The sequence below is a fragment of the Macaca nemestrina genome, chromosome 4 (genome assembly GCF_043159975.1).
Source record: "Macaca nemestrina isolate mMacNem1 chromosome 4, mMacNem.hap1, whole genome shotgun sequence".
Classification (NCBI taxonomy): domain Eukaryota; kingdom Metazoa; phylum Chordata; class Mammalia; order Primates; family Cercopithecidae; genus Macaca; species Macaca nemestrina.
The window spans coordinates 108,802,577-108,825,379 of NC_092128.1; the positions used below are offsets into that span (position 1 = coordinate 108,802,577).

At 41.9% G+C, this 22,803-nt stretch overlaps 1 long non-coding RNA gene, 2 pseudogenes and 3 gene segments (V, D, J or C); 1 reads left to right on the forward strand and 5 right to left on the reverse strand.

Moving 5' to 3' along the window:
* Positions 1 to 7,331, reverse strand: LOC139355354 (T cell receptor gamma variable 4-like). The segment is given in 3 exon segments: positions 1 to 2,532; positions 2,636 to 2,695; positions 6,803 to 7,331. Coding segments are annotated over 3 exon segments (630 nt in total).
* LOC105497770 (uncharacterized) overlaps positions 2,802 to 22,803 on the forward strand; it is a 27,910-nt gene continuing 7,908 nt past the window's right edge. The window contains exons 1-2 of one of the 3 annotated variants that reach the window (XR_011622296.1): positions 2,802 to 3,239; positions 12,801 to 12,904. This is a non-coding gene — a long non-coding RNA (uncharacterized lncRNA). Of the gene's footprint in view, positions 3,240 to 7,511; positions 9,459 to 10,318; positions 12,905 to 22,803 lie in introns of those variants that run through there. The other 2 variants (XR_011622295.1, XR_011622294.1) reach the window with 2 other exon arrangements.
* LOC139362845 (uncharacterized) lies at positions 5,059 to 6,763 on the reverse strand (annotated as a pseudogene).
* On the reverse strand, positions 11,563 to 12,731 carry LOC105497769 (T cell receptor gamma variable 5-like). The segment is given in 3 exon segments: positions 11,563 to 12,120; positions 12,236 to 12,295; positions 12,666 to 12,731. Coding segments are annotated over 2 exon segments (601 nt in total).
* On the reverse strand, positions 15,745 to 16,836 carry LOC105478504 (T cell receptor gamma variable 4-like). The segment is given in 2 exon segments: positions 15,745 to 16,492; positions 16,596 to 16,836. Coding segments are annotated over 2 exon segments (570 nt in total).
* On the reverse strand, positions 20,628 to 21,544 carry LOC105497771 (uncharacterized; annotated as a pseudogene).

Consider the following 22,803-nt stretch of genomic DNA (forward strand, 5'->3'; position numbering starts at 1 on the left):
ATTATGAAAATACCTCTGTAGGATTAAACTCTGCTTCTTCAGGCTTACATTCCACAATCCACCAGCGAGCACCCTCCAAATCTAGTTCTAGTCATGTTCTCCATGTCGGCCAGGATGTGTGAACTCCTTGAGTGGATAATCCTTCCATCGCTCAGCAGGGCTGTAGTCTTCCCCAATGGCCCATGCTGAGACCTGATCCAAATTATCAGTCTAATATCCAGAGGGGAGATGGAGTGAATTCTGCTGCAAGGCAAGCGTCAGATCCTTCAGATGCTCACATTACAGCAGGGATGCTTGCGATGGTTCAAAACCTGTGATATGATTTGTAGGTTGGCATATCTATGACAATCACTTTTTTACCCATTCTCATGCAAACCAATAATACTATGATTTGATATGTCAACAAAAATATCAGTTTGTTCAAAAGATAGCAGATCTGATACATGTTAGGTGTCTTATTGAAGTGCAAAGTTGTTATTCCAACATTTATCCTGAGCAGTGAATAAGCACTATTTCAGCCATGATCTATAGACAATAATTGGATAAATGCTTGAGAGCAGCTGGTCTTCCTATAGAGTTTCCTAAATGTATCCCTCTACAGATCAGTCCATGAGGAACTTGTCTGTCTTAGGAAGCAGAAGGAATGGGTCTCCATCAGCCCCTAGAAGAGCTGAAAGAACTTCGCTGTAAGCCAGGCTGCATGGCTGACACAGCTGGGAGATTGTAGTTTAGACTTTAGGTAACTCATGAGGGTGGGGTAGAGAACAGGGTGCAGCTGGTGCCAGCACCATGTTGGCTAAACTGGTCGCAATCTCCTGGCCTCAAGTGATCCTAACAACCGGACTACCCAAATGCCGGGATTACAGGATGAGCCACTGGGCCTGGCCAGTATTATTATTACTAACACAGTAATTATTGTATAAAAATTCCTGATAGATCAATGATGCCATCATTAAATAATCAATGCATAAAAACATTCAAATACATGATATAGATTTCTTTATGCACACTTATGAAGTATGTGCACCTTTAGAAGTCAGACACAAAATCCAGACACGCGAAAATAAAAGATTGATTAAAATGTATAAAAACCCAAATCGAATATCAGAACGAAAACATAAATATGGCATTGAAATAGAAACAATACATACTCCGCTATGAAAAACAGAATGAAAAGGCTCAAATGAACTGATAAAAATATTGTTACCTATAGGGTGAGGGAGAAAAGAGGAACGAGGAATCTACAACGGAAGTTAAAATCTTCAAATGAATCTTCTTTTATAATTTTAACTTCAGCTCCATGTAAATGTTTTATATATACAAAACAAAGATGAAACAAAACAAAGTAATACAACAAACTTCCAAAATATAAAAATGAAAACTGAACAATTAAAGTAGCTGTATCAATGTTGGCATGAACAAATAGAGAAAAATTATTTCAAATGATTTTGTGGAAAAAGTAGTTTGATTATGTACCCAAAAAGGAAAGAAGGAGAGATAAAAGCAAAGAAGAAAGGAAGGAAAAAAAGGAAGGAGAATGGATGGAAGGAAAAAGGGAGGAAGGGAGGGAAGGAAGGAATGAAGGAGGGAGGGAGGGATGGAGGGATGGAAGGAGGAAGGGAGAGTGAGAAAAATAATAAAAGCAACCAAAGAAGAAAGAAAGAAGAGAGAGAGAATAAAAGGGAAGGCAGAGGGAGAGAATGTTCAACTGTATATCTAGGCCTGGTGTTTTAGTGGTAATTATGGCATTACTTATATTGTTATAGACATAAGGAATAAGCACCACTCTCAGCTGTGATCTCTGGATCATGGGATACACGATTCAGTATAAACACCCTTCCCATTTGCTGTCCAAAATATCTTGCTTCACAGCTGGACCCTAGGTGTACCTGTCTGTCCTAGGCAGCAGAGTGAGTGGGCCTCCCCCACGTCCTAGGAGAACTAAAGAACCTTGCTCTCAGCCAGGCTGCTTCGCTGAGGCTTAGCTGAGATGGCAGCTTGGTCTTCAGGGAAGTCCTGGGGGAGGGTGGGGAACAGGAGGCAGCTGCTGCCAGGGGAGTGTAATCCTGTAGGGGAGATCAGGAGTTAAGCTGTGTTTCTCTTGTTCAGCATACAGTAAATTTGGTGGCAGGAAATGAGAGGGGGTGGTTCTGTCTTGTGTACTAGAAGCAGCCACACGGCAGATTTTCAGTGTGGTGTTCAGCAGGTCTGAATCACTGTGCCTGTCCCAGTTGGCACAGTAATAGACCCCAGAATCATTTTCAATTAGATTTCGCAGTCTCAATCTCAAGTTGTTCCTTGTGCTTCCATAACTATCATACTTTCCTGGACTGATTCCTGATTCCAACACAACCCTGGAGTTGGAGGTGTCATAGTACAGAAGACGCTGTGGGGCCTTCCCCACCTGGTGTAGGTACCAGTGGATGTAGAAGCTACTGACTTCAGGAAGATCACAGGTGATTTCAGCAGATGACCCAGTTGGCCTGGTGACTGACTTTGTTCTCCCTTCCAAATTGGAAGATTTCTGACTGGCTGTAATGGAGGCAACACAAAATATAATAAGGCATTCCTTAGTATGGCACCCCTTGCAAAAGAAGAAAACAAAACAAAACCTCTCTATAGGCAGCACACTCACCAGGAGACAGGAGAGCTAGAAGCAGGACTGGGGCCCACCACATGCCTTCCTCTCTTGGGCCTTGAAAGGAAAGGGATCAGATGAAGAGGAGCAGAAGATCCTCTCAAAACTCAGGTCCCACTCAACAAGGAAGTGATCCCTAGCACAGAAGACAGTAGGAGGAGCTGGTCTTCCTGAGACACAGGCAGAGAGAAGTGACTGAGGATCTGTCTTAGGGGACTCCCAAGCCTTCTTCCCAGCAAGGGTGGTGCCTGGGAGGACCCGGCAGTGGAGCTCCTGCCTCTCTGCTCAGGTCCGTTCTCCTGCGCCCTCTTGTGGCAGCTGAGAGCAGGCCCTCTGCAGGAGAGAGCCCGGAGCGTGGAGAGCTCAGGCCTGCTGCAGAGAGAGTGCAGATGTGGCGGAAGCTGACCCTGGAGGTAACAGTCTCAGGCCTTGAAGCGGGCAGTCTCACAGCAGGCTCACACCCAGCACTTCAGAGTTACAGCAGGTAAGTCCACTGCCCGGCCCTCATTCTGCGGGGAAGCTTCTGATTAGGGCCCTAAACCACCATCCTTTTCACGTCTGCAAGGACACTGGAGGCAACACTGAGGGGCACTCTGAGAAGGTCTGAACCTGCTTTATTAACAGGACTGAGGGTCAGGCATGTTGGTGGGTCTTGGACTCTCCTCTAAGGTAAATGGATGTGTGGGGGTGGGACGGGTGTATGTGTGATCCTGTGTGAGTTTGTGTGTGTGTGTATGTGTGTGTGTGTGTTGGGAATGTGTGCCCGTGTGTGTGATCTCTTTATTAGAGGATTTCCATTCATTCAAGTAGAAGTGTGAGTTGTTTCTTTTTTTAAAGTAATACAGGGTGCCATGTCATGCAATATTTGGTACATACTTAATCTAAAAACTTGTTATTGAACTGATCTTCCAAATTTCCTGAGTATTGCATATTTTACCTAGCAACCGTACCCTCAGAAAGCTGACCGATGTCTGCAGTGCACCTGGATTCATAGATGGAGATATAGGTGATAAAACAAGTATAGTAAAATAATTGTGAAAATTCAGTAGTGCACACACAGATTTTCACCTCTTCTGTAAAAAAAAAAAATATTTAGACACATGTTTAAGATATTCATAAAATGTAGAACAACGTCCCTTTTGGTTGCTGTTTTGACCCAGCTCAGAGAGTTCAGTTTCTGCTGACATCACAGCTGGGAATGAGAAAGGCAGAGGACTCTGGTTGGTCTCACTCTGCCTCTCGACCGCATGTACAGGACTTGAGGCTGCCACAGAAGCAGCTCTGAAAGCTGAGTCATCGGGGTCCTTGTGAAGGAGGGAAGCTCACCTGCCTTGGAGCCAGGAAAATCCTGCCTGGGATAGAACTCTCATGGTTTAAAAATGAGAAGGGAGAGAACTGCCATCACATTAGAATGCACAGAAAATCCTTAAAACAAAAAAGTAATGAGAGAAACAATCTCCACTGGAATATAAAATGAACTATAAAACTACAGTGCTGAAGAGAGGCACTAAACTGAAAAGATTCATGGAACACAGTGGAAAGTCCAGAAAGAGAGTCACATGTATGTAATATTGTATCATGTCCTAAAGTTGTATGTTAATATCCACAAGGAAATACTTGATTATTTACTATGTTCTCCTTTGGGAATTGACTTACCATATGGAAACAAATATTCTTGGGTTGCTAACTTAAAAAGTTAGAGATTTACTTGTAATAAAACTGAAAACAGGAAATCAGACTTAAACGATGATGAATTGCACACTAATTGTAGGTGACATTGGTCTCTCTGAGCCTGACATCATAATACAGACCCTAGAAAAGTTGATAGATTTTATTAAAAGTAATATAGAAAGTTCAGTTCACCAAAAGGTGCTGAAAATAAATGAAAGCAAATGACAAGAAATATTTTCAACACATTTGATAAAGGATCAATATCTAGGAAATGGTGTATATTAATTCTTACAAACAAATAAGAAAAAATTAATACCCCAACAGAAGAATAGGCAAAGAGTATGAAAAGGCAATTCACAAAAGAAGAAGTATAAATGGCCTATAAAGTTGTAAAATAATGCTAGTATTCATAAAGATAAGACAAGTCAAATTGGATGAACAAATCTCATTTTCTGAACCCCAGAGCTTGGATTGAAATCACTATCAAATTAAAGTATATGACTTAGGTAATGTTAGGTAACCCCTCAATTTCTCATATGCTATATTCAATGGTACTTAAACCCGTCAATAAGGTTTCTGTGAAGATTAAATAAAATATACATGTAATGTGCTTCGTACAGTAATTACCAGAAAGTCAGTACCCATATTTATCATCAATATTATTATTACTACAGTAATCATTGTATAAAAATTCCAGATAGATCATGATATCAATATCAAGTAATAAATGAATAAAATATTAATGAAATGATACAGATTTCTTTATGCATACTTCTGAATTATGTTCACCCTTCCAAGTAAGACAGAAAATGCAGACATCAGAAACTAAAAGATTGATTGAGATGTATAAAAGCAGAATATCAGAACAAAAACATAAATATGCCATTCAAATAGAAACAATGCATACTGCACATATGACAAGCAAAAGATGAATTTCTGTAATAGTGATAGACTTCTGAATAAATGAGAAAAAGTGAAAAAGTTCAACTGAACTAATAAAGATATTGTTACCCACAGGGTGAGATACAGAAAAGAGAATTCTAGAATAGAAGCTAAAATCTCGAAATTGATCTTGTTTTATAATTTTGACTTCAGTTCCCTGTAAAGGCTTTACATACACAAATCAAAACAATACAACAGATTTCCAAAATATAAAAATGAAAACGGAACGAATAAACTAGCTATATCAAAGTTGGCATGAACATATAGAGAATTATTCTGTATTCTGATTGTGTGCCCAAAAAAGAAAGAGAGAGAAAAGGAAGAAAGGAAAAAAGGAAGGAAGGAAGGGAGGGAGGAAGAGAAGGAAGGAAGGAAGGAAGGAAGGAAGGAAGGAAGGAAGGAAGGAAGGAAGGAAGGAAGGAAGAAAGGAAGGAAGGAAGGAAGGAAGGAAGGAAGGAAGGAAGGAAGGAAGGAAGGAAGGAAGGAAGGAAGGGAGGAAGGCAGGCAAGTAAGCTAGGAAGGGAACTAGGGAGGGAGGGAGAGGAGGGCAGAAAAAGGGACGTGTAGAAAAACAGCAAGTAACCAGGAAAGTAGAGAGAGGAAAAATAAAAGGAAGTTAGAGGGAGAGAATGTTCAACTGCATATCTAGGCCTAGTGTTTTAGTGGTAATTACAGTATTGCTTATATTGTTATATGCATAAGGAATAAGCAACACTCTGGGCTGTGATCTCTGGATATATGATTCAGTATAAATACCCTTTCCGTTTGCTGTCCAAAGTATCTCACTTCACAACTGGACCCTAGGTGTACCTGTCTGTCCTAGGAAGCAGAATGAGCAGGCCTCCCCCATGTCCTAGGAGAGCTGAAAGAACCTTGCTCTCAGCCAGGATGCTTGGCTGAGGCCTGGAGATGGCAGCTTGGTCTTCAGGAAAGTCCTGGGGGAGGGAGGAGAATAGGGTGCAGCTGCCAGGGGAGTGTGATATCAGTGGGGAGATCAGGAGTTAAGCTGTGTTTCTCTTTGTACAGAATACAGTAAATTTGGTGGCAAGAAATGAGATGGGTCATTTCTACCTTGTGTACCAGAAGCAGCCACAAGGCAGATTTTCAGTGTGGTGTAGGGCAAGTATGAATCACTGTGCCTGTCCCAGTTGGCACAGTAATAGACCCCAGAGTCACTTTCATTTAGTTTTAGAGGTATAAATTTCTGACTTATCCTTATACTTCCATAATTATCAGGCTTTCCTAGACTGACTCCTGATTCCAACACATCCCTGGAGTGAAGGGGTCATAGCACAGAAGATGCTGTGGGGCCTTCTCCTCCTGGTGTTGGTACCAGTGGATGTAGAAGGTATTTTCTACAGGAAGATCACAGGTGATAACAACAGATGACCCTGACCCCCTGGTGCCTGACTTTCTTCTTGCTTCCAAGTTAGTAGATATGTGACTGGCAGAATATAATGAGGCATTTCTTAGTAGGGCATCCTTTGCAAAAGAAGAAAAAAACCAAAACAAAACAAAACCCGTGAGCCTCTCTGTAGGCAGCACACTTACCAGGAGACAGGAAAGCTAGAAGCACGGCTAGGGTCCACTGCATGCCTTCCTCTCTGGGGTTGTGGAAGGAAAGGGACCAGATGAAGAGGAGCAGAAGACCCTCTCAAAACTCAGGTTCTACTCAACAAGGAAGTGATCTCTGGCACAGACGGCAGTGGGGGGAGCTGGTCTTCTTGAGTCACAGGCAGAGAGAAGTGACTGAGGATCTACCTTGCGGGACTCCCAAACCTTCCTCTCAGAGGGGTGGTGCTGGGAGGACCTGCAGAGGAGCGCCTGCTTCTCTGCTCAGGCCCGTTCTCCAGCGCCCTCTGTGGCAGCTGAGAGCAGGCCATCTGCAGAAGACAGCCAGGGGCATGGAGAGCTCAAGCCTGCAGCAGAGGCACTGCAAATGTCCAGGAAGCTGACCCTGGAGCCAGCCGGCTCAGCCCTCGGAGGGGGCAGTCCCACAGTAGGCTCGCACCCTGCACTTCAGAGTTGCAGCAGCAAATGCTGATGCCAGGACCTTGTCCTGCCAGGAAGCCTCTGATTAGGGCCCTGAACTGCCTTCCTTTTTGCCTCTGCACGGCACTTGGAGGCAACCACCCAAGGCCACTCTGAGAAGGGTTGAACGTGCTTTATTAAAAGGACTGAGGATCATGTATGTTGGTGGGTTTGGACTCTCCTGTAAGGTAAATGGGTGTGTCGGGGGGTGGAGGTGGGGAAGGGGTGTCTGTGATCCTGTGGGTGTGATCTCTTTATTAGAGGATTTTTGTTCATTGAAGTAGGTGTATGAGTTGTTGTTGTTGTTGTTGTTGTTGTTTAAGTAGTTCAGGGTGCCATGTTATGCAATATTTGGAACATACATAAACCAAAAACTTGTTATTTGCCTGAACTTCCAAATTCCCTGGGTATTGTCTGTTTTGTTGGGCAGCCCTACCCTCAGAAAGTGAACTGAGATCTGCAGTGCACCTGGATTCACAGATGGAAATATAGGGGACAAAACAAGTACAGTAATCAGTAATATAATTGTGAAAATTCAGTAGGGCATACACAGATTTTCACCTCCTCTCTAAGAAGTATATAGAGACACACATTTAAAATATGCATAATGAGATGTAGAACAATGTCCCTCTTTGTTGTTGTGTTGGCCTAGCTCAGAGAGTTCAGTTTCTGCTGTCATCACAGCTGTGAATGAGAAAGGGAGGGGGCTCTGGTTGGTCTCCCTCTGCCTCTGGACCACACGTGCAGGACATGAAGCTGCCGTAGGAGCAGCTCTGAAAGCTGAGTTCTCAGGGTTTGTTGCGGGAAGTCAGGGACCCCGAATGGAGGGACCAGCTGAAGCTGCAGCAGAAGAACATAAATTGTGAAGATTTCATGGACATTTATCAGTTCCCCAAATTAATACTTTTATAATTTCTTATGCCTGTCTTTACTGCAGTCTTTGAACACAAATTGTGAAGATTTCATGGAGATTTATCACTTCCCCAATCAATACTCTTATAATTTCCTATGCCTGTCTATACTTTAATCTCTTAATCCCATCATCTTCATAAGCTGAGGATGTATGTCACCTCAGGACCCTGTGATGATTGCATTATCTGTACAAATCATTTGTAAAACATGTGTGTTTGAACAATATCAAATCTAGGCAACCTGTTCTTACAGGATAACAGCAATTTTCAGGGAACAAGGGATATAACCATAAGGTCTGACTGACTGTGGTGTCAGGCAGAACAGAGTCATATTTTTCTTCTTGCAGAAAGCAAATAGGAGAAATATCGCGAATTCTTTTCCCAGCAAGGAATAACCCTGGGGAAGGAATGTATTCCCAGGGGCAGGCCTATTGACAACCGCTCTAGGAGTGTCTGTCTTATGTGGTTGAAGATAAGGGATGAAATACGCCCTGTCTCCTGTAGTGCCCTCAGGCTTACTAGGTTGGAGAAATTCCAGCCTGGTGAATTCTAGTCAGACCAGTTTTCTGCTCTCAACTCCTGTTTCCTGGTAAGGAAGATAGTATCAAGATAGAATGTACCCAGTGGGACATGGAAACTCATCAGTAATTCTAATTTTGCCCTGGCCTTGTGATCTTGCTCTGCCCTTCTGCCCTTGTGATCTTTTATTGCCCTTTGAAACGTGTGATCTTTGTGGCTTACTCCCTATTCATACACCCCTCCCCTTTTGAAATCCCTAATAAAAATTTACTGGCTTTGCGGCTCAGGTGGGCATCATGGAACCTGCCGATATGTGATGTCACTCCCGGTGGCCCAGCTGTAGAATTTCTCTCTTTGTACTTTTTCTCTTTATTTCTCAGACTGGCTGACACTTAGGGAAAACAGAAAATAACCTACACTGAAATATTGAGGGCTGATTTCCCTGATATCTGGTGCCCAATGAAATCAGCACCCAGTAGGGCTCCTTGTGAAGCCAGGGAGTTTGCCTACCTTGGAGCATGAAAAACTCTTTCTGGACAGAAGTCTCACAGTCTAAAAATGGGAAGGGAGAGGATTGAGATCACACTAGAATGCACAGAAAATTCTTAAAACAAAAAAATAATGAGAGAAACTTCATCAGAATGTGAAAAGAACTATAAAGCTACTGTGCTGAAGAGAGGACAATACTGACACTAGAATGACAAGATTCATGGAACACAGTGGAAAATTCAGAAAGAGAACCACATGTATGTAATATTTTCTCATGTGATAAAGTTATATGTTAATATCCACAAGGAAATAGTCAATTATTTAATAAGTTCTCTTTTGGGTATTGGCTTACCATATGTAAACAAATATTGTTGCATTTCTACCTTACCAGTTACAAATAGTGATTTAGTAGTAATACAAAGAAAATCATTAGACTTAAACGATGATGAATTGCATACAAATTCTAGGTAAGATTGGCCTTTCTAAGCCTAACATCAAACTAGACACCCTAGAAAAATTGATAGATTTTATTGTGTTTTTATCAAAGTTCAGTTCACCAAAAGTTGCCAAATGTAAATAATAACAAATGAGGAGAAATATCTTCAACACATTTGATAAAGGGTCAGTATCTCTAAAATGGTGTATATTAATTCTTATGACCAATAAGAAAAAATTAATAATCCAAAAGAAGAATAGGCAAAGAGTATGACAAGGCGATTCTCAAAAGAAGAAGTATAAATGACCTATAAAGTTGTAAAACAATGCTAGTACTCCTAAAGATGGGGGAATGCAAACCAAATTAACAAATCTCATTTTTGGAACCACAGAGCTTGGAATGCAATCATTATCAAATTAAAGTCCATGATTTAGGGAATGTTAATTAAACCCCCAATTTCTTATGTTACATTCAATGGTACTTTAAATCCTTAATAAAGTTTCTGTATAGATTAAATAAAATATGCATGTAATGTGCTTAGTAAATTAACTACCAGAATGTCAGTACCCATATTTACCATCATATTATTATTATTAGTTTTTTTGAGACAGAGTCTCACTCTGTTCCCCAAACTGGAGAGCAGTAGTGTGATCTTAGCTAACTGAAAACTCCACCTTCCAGGCTCAAGAGATTCTCCCGCCTCAGCATCCAAAGTAGCTGGGATTACATGTGTGCACCACTACAGCCAGCTAATTTTTTGTACTTTTAGTAGAGACAAGGTTTCACCATGTTGGCTAAGCTGGTCACAGTCTCCTGACCTAAGTGTTCCTATTGACTGGAATACTCAAATGCTGGGATTACAGGCACAAGCCACCGGGCCTGGTCAGGATTATTATTACTAATACAGCAATTATTGTGTAAAAATTCCTGACAGAACAATGATGCCATCATTAAATAATGCATAAAAACATTCAAATACATAATATGGATTTCTTTATGCATACTTATGAAGTATGTGCACCTTTAGAAGTAAGACACACAATCCAGACACAGGAAAATAAAAGATTGATTACAATGTACAAAAACAGAATATCAGAATGAAAATATAAATATGGCATTGAAATAGAAGCAATACATTCTCCACTATGAAAAACAGAGTGAAAAAGCTCAAGTGAACTGATAAAAATATTGTTACCTATAGGGTGAGGGAGAAAAGAGGAACAAGAAATCTACAATGGAAGTTAAAATCTTCAAATCCATCTTCTTTTATAATTTTGACTTCAGTTCCATGTAAATGTTTTATATATACAACACAAATATGAAACAAAACAAAGTAACACAAGTTTCCAAAATATAAAAATGAAAACTGAACAATTAAAGTAGCTGTATCAATATTGGCATGAACAAATACAGAAAAATCATTTCAAATGATTTTGTGGAAAAAGTATTTTGATTATGTACCAGAAAAAGGAAAGAAAGAGAGAGAAAAGTAAAGCAGGAAGGAAGGAAAGAAAAGAAGGAGAATGGATGGAAGGAAACAAGGGAAGAAGGGATAGAAGGATGGAGCGAGGGAGGGAGGAAGGAAGGGAGAAAAAAATAAAAGCAAGCAAAGAAGAAAAAAAGAGAATAAAAGGGAGAGCAGAGGGAGAGAATGTTCAACTGCATATCTAGGCCAGGTATTTTGGTGGTAATTTTAGTATTGCTTGTATTGTTACAGACATAAGGAAAAAGCACCACTCTCAGCTGCAATATCTGGACCATGATTGGATACACGATTCAGTAAAAATACCCTTCCCATTTGCTGTCCAAAATATCTTGCTTCACAGCTGGACCCTAGGTGTACCTGTCTGTCCTAGGTAGCAGATTGAGTGGGCCTTGCCCATGTCCTAGGAGAGCTAAGAGAACCTTGCTCTCAGCCAGGCTGCTTAGCTGAGGCCTGGAGATGGCAGCTTGGTCTTCAGGAAAGTTCTGGGGGAGGGTGGCGAACAGGGGGCAGCTGCTGCCAGGGGAATGTGATATTAGGGGGAGGTCAGGAGTTAAGCTGTGTTTCTCTTTTTCAGCATACAGTAAATTTGGTGGCAGGATATGAGAGGGGGCGGCTCTATCTTGTGTACCAGAAGCAGCCACAAGGCAGATTTTAAGTATGGTGTTTAGCAGGTCTGAATCACTGTGCCTGTCCCAGTTGGCACAGTAATAGACCCCAGAATCATTTTCAATTAGATTTCGCAGTATCAATATCCAACTCCACCTTGTGCGTGTATGAGTATAATACTTTCCTGGACTGAGTCCTGATTCCAACACATCCCTTGAGTTGGAGACGTCATAATACAGAAGACGCTGTGGGACCTTCCCCTCCTGGTGTAGGTACCAGTGGATATAAAAGTTACTGTCTCCAGAAAAATCACAAGTTATTTCAGCAGATGACCCAGTTGGCCTGGTGACTGACTTTGTTATCCCTTCCAAGTTGGAAGATTTCTGACCGGCTGCAATGGGAAATGACAAAATATAATGAGGCATTCCTTAGTATGGCACCCCTTGCAAAAGAAGAAAACAAAACAAAACAGAACCTATGAGCCTCTCTGTAGGCAGCACACTCACCAGGAAACAAGAAAGCTAGAAGCAGGGCTAGGGCCCACCGCATGCCTTCCTCTCTGGGACCTTGAAAGAAAGGGGACAAGATGAAGAGGAGCAGAAGACCCTCTCAAAACTCAGGTGCCACTCAACAAGAAAGTGATCCCTAGCACAGAAGACAGCAGGAGGAGCTGGTCTTCCTGAGACACAGGCAGAGAGAAGTGACTGAGGATCTGTCTCAGGGGACTCCCAAGCCTTCCTTCCAGAAAAGGTGGTGCCTGGGAAGACCTGCAGAGGAGCTCCTGCCTCTCTGCTCAGGTCCGTTCTCCAGCGCCCTCCTGTGGCCGCTGAGAGCAGGCCGTCTGCAGAAGAGAGCCCAGGGCATGGAGAGCTCAGGCCTGCAGCAGAGGGACTGCAGATGTAGGAGAAGCTGACCCCTGAGTTAACAGGCTCAGACCTTGGAGGGGCAGTCCCACAACAGGCTCACATCCTGCCTTTCAGTCTTGCAGCAGCTAATGCTGAAGCCAGGACCTTGTCCTGACAGGAAGCCTCTGATTAGGGCCCTGAACTGCCTTCCTTTTTGCATCTGCAGACACATGGAGGCAACCACTCAAGGCCACTCTGAGAAGGGTTGAAGCTGCTTTATTAAAAGGACTGAGGATCAGTACGTTGGTGGGTGTTGGACTGTGCTCTAAGGTAAATGGGTGTATGTGTGTCTGTGGGGGCGGGGGGCAGGGGGTGCCTGTGATCCTGTGGGTGTGATCTCTTTTTTAGAGGATTTTTGTTCGTTAAAGTAGGAGTATGAGTTTTTTTTGTTTTTTTCTGTTTTTGTTTTTTTTTTTTAAGTAGTACTGGGTGCCATATAATGTAATATTTGGAAATACTTAAATTAAAAACTTGTTATTTATCTGAACTTCCAAATTGTCTGGTATTGAATATTTTATTTCTCAGCCCTACCCTCAGAAAGTAGACTGAGATCTGCAGTGCACCTGGATTCACAGATGGAAATATAGGGGACAAAACAAGTACAGTAATATAATTGTGAAAATTCACTAGGGCATACACAGATTTTCACCTCCCCTATAAGTAGCATATAGAGACACACGTTTGAAATATGCATAATGTGATATAGAACAATGTCCTTCTCGGTTGTGGTGTTGGCCCAGCTCAGAGTGTTAAGTTTCTCCTGTCATCTCAGCTGGCAATAAGAAAGGGAGGAGGCTCCGGTTGGTCTCCCTCTGCCTCTGGACCACAGGGAGAGGTCATGACATGACATGAGGCTGCCACAGGAGCAGGACATGAGGCTGCCACAGGAGCAACTCTGAAAGCTGAGTTCTCAGGGTCCTTGTGAAGCCGGGGAGCTTGCCTGCCTTGGAGCGTGAAAAAGTCTTGCTGGACAGAAGTCTCATGGTCCAAAAATGGGAAGGGAGAGAATTGAGATCACACTAGAATGCACAGAAAATTCTTAAAAGAAAAAAATGATGAGAGAAACCTCATCAGAATGTGAAAAGAACTGTAAAGCTACAGTGCTGAAGAGAGGGCAATACCGGCACTAGAATGACAAGATTCAAGGAACACAGTGGAAAATCCAGAAAGAGAACCACATGTATGTAATATTTTCTCATGTGATAAAGTTATATGTTAATATCCACAAGGAAATAGTCAATTATTTAATAAGTTCTCTTTTGGGTATTGACTTACCATATGGAAACAAATATTGTTGCATTTCTACTTTACCAGTCACAAATACTGACTTACATGTAATAAAAAGAAAATCATTAGACTTAAACGATGACGAATTGCATACAAATTCTAGGTGAGATTGGCCTCTCTAAGCCTGACATCAAACGAGACATCCTAGAAAAATTGATAGAATTGTTTTTTTTTTAAAGACAAATTCACCAAAAGGTGCCAAATGTAAATAATAACAAATGAGGAGAAATACCTTCAACACATTTGATAAAGGGTCAGTATCTCTAAAATGGTGTATATTAATTCTTACGACCAAGGAGAAAAAATTAATCCTCCAAAAGAAGAATAGGCAAAGAGTATGACAAGGCGATTCTCAAAAGAAGAAGTATAAATGACCTATAAAGTTGTAAAATAATGCTAGTACTCTTAAAGATGGGGGAATGCAAACTGAATTAACAAATCTCATTTTCGGAACCACAGAGCTTGGATTACAGCATATGACTTTAGGGAATGTTAATTAACCCCCGAATTTCTAATGTTAAATTCAACAGTACTTTAAACCTTTAATGAAGTTTCTGTATAGATTAAATAAAATAGAAAGTAATGTACTTAGTAAATTAACTACCAGAATGTCAGTACCCATATTTACCATCAATATTATTATTATTATTATTAACTTTTTTGAGACAGTGTCTCGCTCTGTTGCCCAAACTTGATAGCAGTAGTGTGATCTTAGCTCACTGAAATCTTTACCTTCCAGGCTCAAGTGATTCTCCTGCCTCAGCATCCAAAGTAGCTGGGGTCACATGTGTGCACCACTACAGCCAGTTAATTTTTTGTATTTTTAGTAGAGACAGGGTTTCACCATGTTGGCTAAGCTGGTTGCAATCTCCTGGCCTCAAGTGATCCTAACAACTGGACTACCCAAATGCTGGGATTACAGGATGAACCACCAGGCCTGGCCAGTATTATTATTACTAATATAGTAATTATTGTATAAAAATTCCTGATAGACCAATGATGCCATCATTAAATAATCAATGCATAAAAACATTCAAATACATGATATGGATTTCCGTATGCATACTTATGAAGTATGTGCACCTTTAGAAGTCAGACACAAAATCCAGACATGGGAAAATAAGAGATTGATTAAAATGTATAAAAACCAAATATAAGAACAAAAATATAAATATGTCATTTAAATAGAATTGATACATACTGTGCTATGACAAACAATGTTAAAAAGTTCAAGAAAACTGATAAAAATATTTTTACCTATAGGGTGAGGGAGAAAAGAGGAACGAGAACTCTACAATGGATGCTAAAATCTTCAAATGGATCTTCTATAATTTTGACTTCAGTTCCATGTAAATGTTTTATATATACAAAACAAATATGAAACAAAACAAAGTAACACAACAAATTTCCAAAATATAAAAATGAAGATTGAACATTCAAAGTAACTGCATCAATGTTGGCACGAACAAATAGAGAAAAATTATTTCAAATGATTTTGTGGAAAAAGTATTCTGATTATGTACCCAAAAAGGAAAGAAAGAGAGATAAAAGCAAAGAAGGAAGGAAGGAAAAAAAGGAAGGAGAATGGATGGAAGGAAAAAGGGAAGAAGGGAGGGAAGGAAGGAATGAGGGAGGGATGGAGGGATGGAACGAGGAAGGGAGAGAGAGCAAAATAATAAAAGCAAGCAAAGAAGTAAGTAAGAAGAGAGAGAGAATAAAAGGGAGGGCAGAGGGAGAGAATGTTCAACTGCATATCTAGGCCTGGTGTTTTAGTGGTAATTATGGCATTGCTTATATTGTTACAGACATAAGGAATAAGCACCACTCTCAGCTGTGATCTCTGGATCATGGGATACACGATTCAGTATAAACACCCTTCCCATTTGCTGTCCAAAATATCTTGCTTCACAGCTGGACCCTAGATGTACCTGTCTGTCCTAGGCAGCAGAGTGAGTGGGCCTCCCCCACGTCCTAGGAGAACTAAAGAACCTTGCTCTCAGCCAGGCTGCTTCGCTGAGGCTTAGCTGAGATGGCAGCTTGGTCTTCAGGGAAGTCCTGGGGGAGGGTGGGGAACAGGAGGCAGCTGCTGCCAGGGGAGTGTAATCCTGTAGGGGAGATCAGGAGTTAAGCTGTGTTTCTCTTTTTCAGCATACAGTAAATTTGGTGGCAGGAAATGAGAGGGGGTGGTTCTGTCTTGTGTATCAGAAGCAGCCACACGGCAGATTTTCAGTGTGGTGTTCAGCAGGTCTGAATCACTGTGCCTGTCCCAGTTGGCACAGTAATAGACCCCAGAATCATTTTCAATTAGATTTCGCAGTATTAATCTCAAGTTCCTCCTTGTGCTTCCATAATTATCATACTTTCCTGGACTGATTCCTGATTCCAACACAACCCTGGAGCTGGAGGTGTCATAGTACAGAAGACGCTGTGGGGCCTTCCCCTCCTGGTGTAGGTACCAGTGGATGTAGAAGCTACTGACTTCAGGAAGATCACAGGTGATTTCAGCAGATGATCCAGTCGGCCTGGTGACTGACTTTGTTCTCCCTTCCAAATTGGAAGATTTCTGACTGGCTGCAATGGAACCAACACAAAATATAATGAGACATTCCTTAGTATGGCACCCCTTGCAAAAGAAGAAAACAAAACAAAACCTCTCTATAGGCAGCACACTCACCAGGAGACAGGAGAGCTAGAAGCAGGGCTGGGGCCCACCACATGCCTTCCTCTCTTGGGCCTTGGAAGGAAAGGGATCAGATGAAGAGGAGCAGAAGATCCTCTCAAAACTCAGGTCCCACTCAACAAGGAAGTGATCCCTAGCACAGAAGACAGTAGGAGGAGCTGGTCTTCCTGAGACACAGGCAGAGAGAAGTGACTGAGGATCTGTCTCAGGGGACTCCCAAGCCTTCCTCCCAGAAGGAGTAGTGTCTGGGAGGACCCGGCAGTGGAGCTCCTGCCTCTCTGCTCAGGTCTGTTCTCCTGCGCCCTCTTGTGGCAGATGAGAGCAGGCCCTCTGCAGGAGAGAGCCCGGGGCATGGAGAGCTCAGGCCTGCAGCAGAGGGAGCGCAGATGTGGGGAAAGCCCACCCTTGCACCAGATAGCCATGGCCCTTGGGAGAGGGCAGTCCTACAGCAGGCTCACAACCTGCTCTTCAGAGTTGCAGCAGCTAATGCTAATGCCAGGACCTTCTCCTGCCAGGAAGTCTCTGATTAGGGAACTGAACCACCTTGCCGAAATTTCGCATCTGCAAGGGCACTTGGAGGCACCACCCAAGGCGTATGTTTATTGCGGCACTATTCACAATAGCGAAGACTTGGAACCGACCCAAATGTCCATCAATGATAGACTGGATTAAGAAAATATGGGACATATACACCATGGAATACTATGCAGCCATAAAAAAGGATGAGTTCATGTCCTTTGTAGGGACATGGATGAAGCTGGAAACCATCATTCTGAGCAAGCTATTGCAAGGAAAGAAAACCAAACACTGCATGTTCTCACTCATAGGTGGGAATTGAACGATGAGAACACATGGGTTCAGGGTAGGGAACATCACACAGTGGGGCCTGTAATGAGGTGGGGGAAGGGAGGAGGGATAGACTGGCAGAAATACCTAATGTAGATGACGAGTTGATGGGTGCAGCACACCAACGTGGCACGTGTATACCTAAGTAACAAACCTGCACGTTGCGCACATGTATCCTAGAACTTAAAGTATGATAAAAAATAAAAATAAATAAATAAATAAAATAAAATAAAAAAGGACTGAGGATCATGTGTGTTGGTGGGTCTTGGACTCTGCTCTAAGATGAATGGGTGTATGTGTGTGGGGTGTGTGTGTATGTGATCCTGTGGGTGTGATCTCTTTTTGAGAGGATTTTTGTTCATCGAAGTAGGAGTTTGTTTGTTTTTTAAAGTAGTTCAGGGTGCCATGTCATGCAATATTTGGAACATACTTAAACTAAAAACTTGTTATTTACCTGAACTTCCAAATTGTCTGTCATTGTATATTTTATTTGTCAGCCCTATACTCAGAAAGCAGACTGAGATCTGCAGCGCACCTGGATTCACAGATGGAAATATAGGGGAAAAAACAAGTAGAGTAATATAATTGTGAAAATTCACTAGGCCATACACAGATTTTCACCTCCTCTATAAGAAGACACAAGTTTGAAATATGTGTAATGAGATGTAGAACAATGTCCCTCTCAGTTGTGGTGTTGGCCCAGCTCAGAGAGTTTAGTTTCTGCTGTCATCACAGCTGGGAATGAGAAAGGGAGGGGGCTCTGGTTGGTCTCCCTCTGCCTCTGGACCACACGTACAGGACATGAGGCTGCCATAGGAGCAGCTCTGAAAGCTGAGTTCTCAGGGTTCTTGTGAAGCCGGGGAGCTTGCCTGCCTTGGAGCGTGAAAAAGTCTTGCTGGACAGAAGTCCCACGGTTTAAAAATGGGAAGGGAGAGGATTGAGATCACACTAGAATGCACAGAAAATTCTTAAAACAAAAAAATGAGAGAAACCTCATCAGAATGTGAAAAGAACTACAAAGCTACAGCGCTGAAGAGAGGACAATACCGGCACTAGAATGACAAGATTCATGGAACACAGTGGAAAATCCAGAAAGAGAACCACATGTATGTAATATTTTCTCATGTGATAAAGTTATATGTTAATATCCACAAGGAAATAGTCAATTATTTAATAAGTTCTCTTTTGGGTATTGACCTACCATATGGAAACAAATATTGTTGCATTTCTACCTTAGCAGTCACAAGTAGTAATTAAGTTGTAATAAAAAGAAAATCATTACATTTAAACTATGATGAATTGCATACAAATTCTAGGTGAGATTGGCCTCTCTAAGCCTGACGTCAAAATAGAGACCCTAGAAAAATTGATAGATTTGATTTTTCAAAGTGCAATTCGCCAAAAGTTGTCAAATAAAATAATAACATAGGAGAAGATATATTTCAACACATTTGATAAAGGGTCAGTTTCTCTAAAATGGTGTATATTAAGTCTTTCATACCAACGAGAAAAAATTTATCTTCCAAAAGGAAAATAGGTCAAGAGTGTGACAAGGCAATTCAGAAAAGAAGAACTGTAAATGACCCATAATGTAAAAAATGCAAGTACTCCTAAAGATGGGGGAATGCAAACTGAATTAACAAATCTCATTTTCAGAATCGCAGAGCTTGGATTCCAATCATTATCAAGTTAAAGTATATGACTTAGGAAATGTTAATTAACCCCCGAATTTCTAATGTTAAATTCAACAGTACTTTAAACCTTTAATGAAGTTTCTGTATAGATTAAATAAAATAGAAAGTAATGTACTTAGTAAATTAACTACCAGAATGTCAGTACCCATATTTACCATCAATATTATTATTATTATTATTATTAACTTTTTTGAGACAGTGTCTCACTCTGTTGCCCAAACTTGATAGCAGTAGTGTGATCTTAGCTCACTGAAATCTTTACCTTCCAGGCTCAAGAGATTCTCCTGCCTCAGCATCCAAAGTAGCTGGGGTCGCATGTGTGCACCACTACAGCCAGTTAATTTTTTGTATTTTTAGTAGAGACAGGGTTTCACCATGTTGGCTAAGCTGGTCGCAATCTCCTGGCCTCAAGTGATCCTAACAACTGGACTACCCAAATGCTGGGATTACAGGATGAACCACCAGGCCTGGCCAGTATTATTATTACTAATACAGTAATTATTGTATAAAAATTCCTGATAGATCAATGATGCCATCATTAAATAATCAATGCATAAAAACATTCAAATGCATGATATGGATTTCTTTGTGCATACTTATGAAGTATGTGCACCTTTAGAAGTCAGACACAAAATCCGGACACAGGAAAATAAGAGATTGATTAAAATGTATAAAAAACAAATATATGAACAAAAAATATAAATATGTCATTTAAATAGAATTGATACATACTGTGCTATGACAAACAAAGTTAAAAAGTTCAAGAAAACTCATAAAAATATTTTTACCTATAGGGTGAGGGAGAAAAGAGGAACGAGAACTCTACAACGGATGCTAAAATCTTCAAATGCATCTTCTATAATTTTGACTTCAGTTCCATGTAAATGTTTTGTATATACAAAACAAATATGAAACAAAACAAAGTAACACAACAAATTTCCAAAATTTAAAAATGAAGATTGAACATTTAAAGTACCTGTATCAATATTGGCATGAACAAATAGAGAAAAATTATTTCAAATGATTTTGTGGAAAAAGTATTCTGATTATGTACCCAAAAAGGAAAGAAAGAGAGAGAAAAGCCAGGAAGGAAGGAAGGAAAGAAACGGAGAATGGATGGAAGGAAGGAAGAGCGGGGGAGGGAGGGAAGATGGAAGGAAAGGAAGAAGGGAGGGAGGGAGAGAAAAATAATAAAAGCATGCATGGAAGTAAGAAAGGAGGGAGAGAATAAAAGGGAGGGCAGAGGGCGAGAATGTTCAACTGCATATCTAGGCCTAGTGTTTTGGTGGTCATTATAGTATTGCGTATATTGTTTGGACATAAGGAATAAGCGCCACTCTCAGCTGTGATCTCTGGACCATGATTGGATACATGATTCAGTATAAATACCCTTCCCATTTGCTGTCCAAAATATCTTGCTTCACAGTTGGACTCTAGGTGTACCTGTCTGTCCTAGGAAGCAGAGTGAGTGGGCCTCCCCCATGTCCTAGGAGAGCTGAGAGAACCTTGCTCTCAGCCAGGCTGCTGAGCTGAGGCCTGGAGATGGCAACTTGGTCTTCGGGAAAGTCCTGGGGGAGAGTGGGGAACAGGATGCAGCTGCTGCCCAGGGGAGTGTGATATTAGCGGGGAGAGCAGGAGTTAAGCTGTGTTTCTCTTTGTACAGAATACAGTAAATTCAGGGCAGGAAATAAGAGTTGGCTGGTCTATCTTGTGTACCAGAAGCAACCACAGGCAGATTTTTAGTGTGGTGCAGGGCAGGTCTGAATCATGGTGCCTGTCCCAGGTGGCACAGTAATAGACCCCAGAATCATTTTCAATTAGATTTTGCAGTCTCAAATTCCAGCTCTTCCTTGTGCTTGCAGTGTCATACTTTCCTGGACTGATTCCTGATTCCAACACAACCGTGAAGTAGTAGGGTTCATAGTACAGAAGACGCTGTGGGGCCTTCCCCTCCTGGTGTAGGTACCAGTGGATGTATAAGGTACTGACTCCAGGAAGATCACAGGTGATTTCAGCAGGTGACCCAGTAGGCCCGGTGATTGACTTCGTTTTCCCTTCCAAGTTGGAAGATTTCTGACTGGCTGCAATGGAAACAACACAAAATATAATGAGGCATTTCTTAGTATGGCACCCCTTGCAAAAGAAGAAAAGAACAAAACAAAACCCATGAGCCTCTCTGTAGGCAGCACACTCCCCAGGAGACAGGAGAGCTAGAAGCAGGGCTAGGGCCCACCGCATGCCTTCCTCTGCGGGGCCTGGAAGGAAAGGGACAAGATGAAGAGGAGCAGAGGAACCTCTCAAAATTCAGGTGCCACTCAACAAGGAAGTAATCCCTAGCACAGAAGACAGTAGGAGGAGCTGGTCTTTCTGAGACACAGGCAGAGAGAAGTGACTGAGGATCTGTCTTAGGGGACTCCCAAGCCTTCCTTCCAGAAGGGGTGGTGCCTGAGAGGACCTGCAGAGGAGCTCCTGCCTGTCTGCTCAGGTCCGTTCTCCAGCGCCCTCCTTTGGCCACTGAGGGCAGGCCCTCTGCAGGAGAGAGCCAGGGGCATGGAGAGCTCAGGCCTGCAGCAGGGGGAGTGCAGATGTGGGAAAGCCGACCCTGGTGCCAGCTGGCCACGGCCCTTGGGAGAGGGCAGTTCCACAGCAGGCTCACAACCTGCTCTTCAGAGTTGCAGCAGCCAACACTGCTTCCAGGACCTGGTCCTGCCAGGAAGCTTCTGATTAGGGCCCTGAATCACCTTCCTTTTCACATTTGCAAGTCCACTTGGAGGCAACCACCCAGGGCCGCTCTGAGAAGATTTGAACCTGCTTTATTAACAGGACTGAGGGTGAGGCATGTTGGTTTGCCTTGGACTCTACTCAAAGAAAAACAATGGCCGTGGCTCTCACTAACCATCGGTAGGACATTGTAAGCACCAAAAGAATAACACCTACACAAAATCTTGAAAACCATAGCATAGCGATTCCTCAAGAATCTAGAACTAGAAATACCATTTGTCCCGGCCATCTCATTACTGGGTTTATACCCAAAGGATTATAAATCATGCTGCTATAAAGACACATGCACACGTATGTTCATTGCGGCACTATTCACAATAGCAAAGACTTGGAACCAACCCACATGTCCATCAATGATAGACTGGATTAAGAAAATGTGGCACATATACACCACGGAAAACTATGCAGCCATAAAAAAGGATGGATTCATGTCCTTTGTAGGGACAAGGATGAAGCTGGAAACCATCATTCTCAGCAAACTATCGCAAGGCCAAAAAACCAAACACCACATTTTCTTACTCATAGGTGGGAATTGAACAATGAGAACACTTGGACACAGGAAGGGGAACATCACACACTGGACCCGTCATGGGATGGGGGGAGGGGGGAGGGATAGAATTAGGAGATATACAAATGACGAGTTAATGGGTACAGCAAACCAACATGGCACATGTATACATATGTAACAAACCTGCACATTGTGCACATGTACCCTAGAACTTAAAGTATAATATATAAAAAAAAGAAAAAAAGAAAAACATGGTATAGCAAAATAAAGTCTCCTCTGGAGGTTTCTAAGACACTACCTCATTCTGAAAACAGAAAAGGAAAAAATCAAACATTTACATTGCCAGTTCTGTACAAACTACTTTTCAGAATAC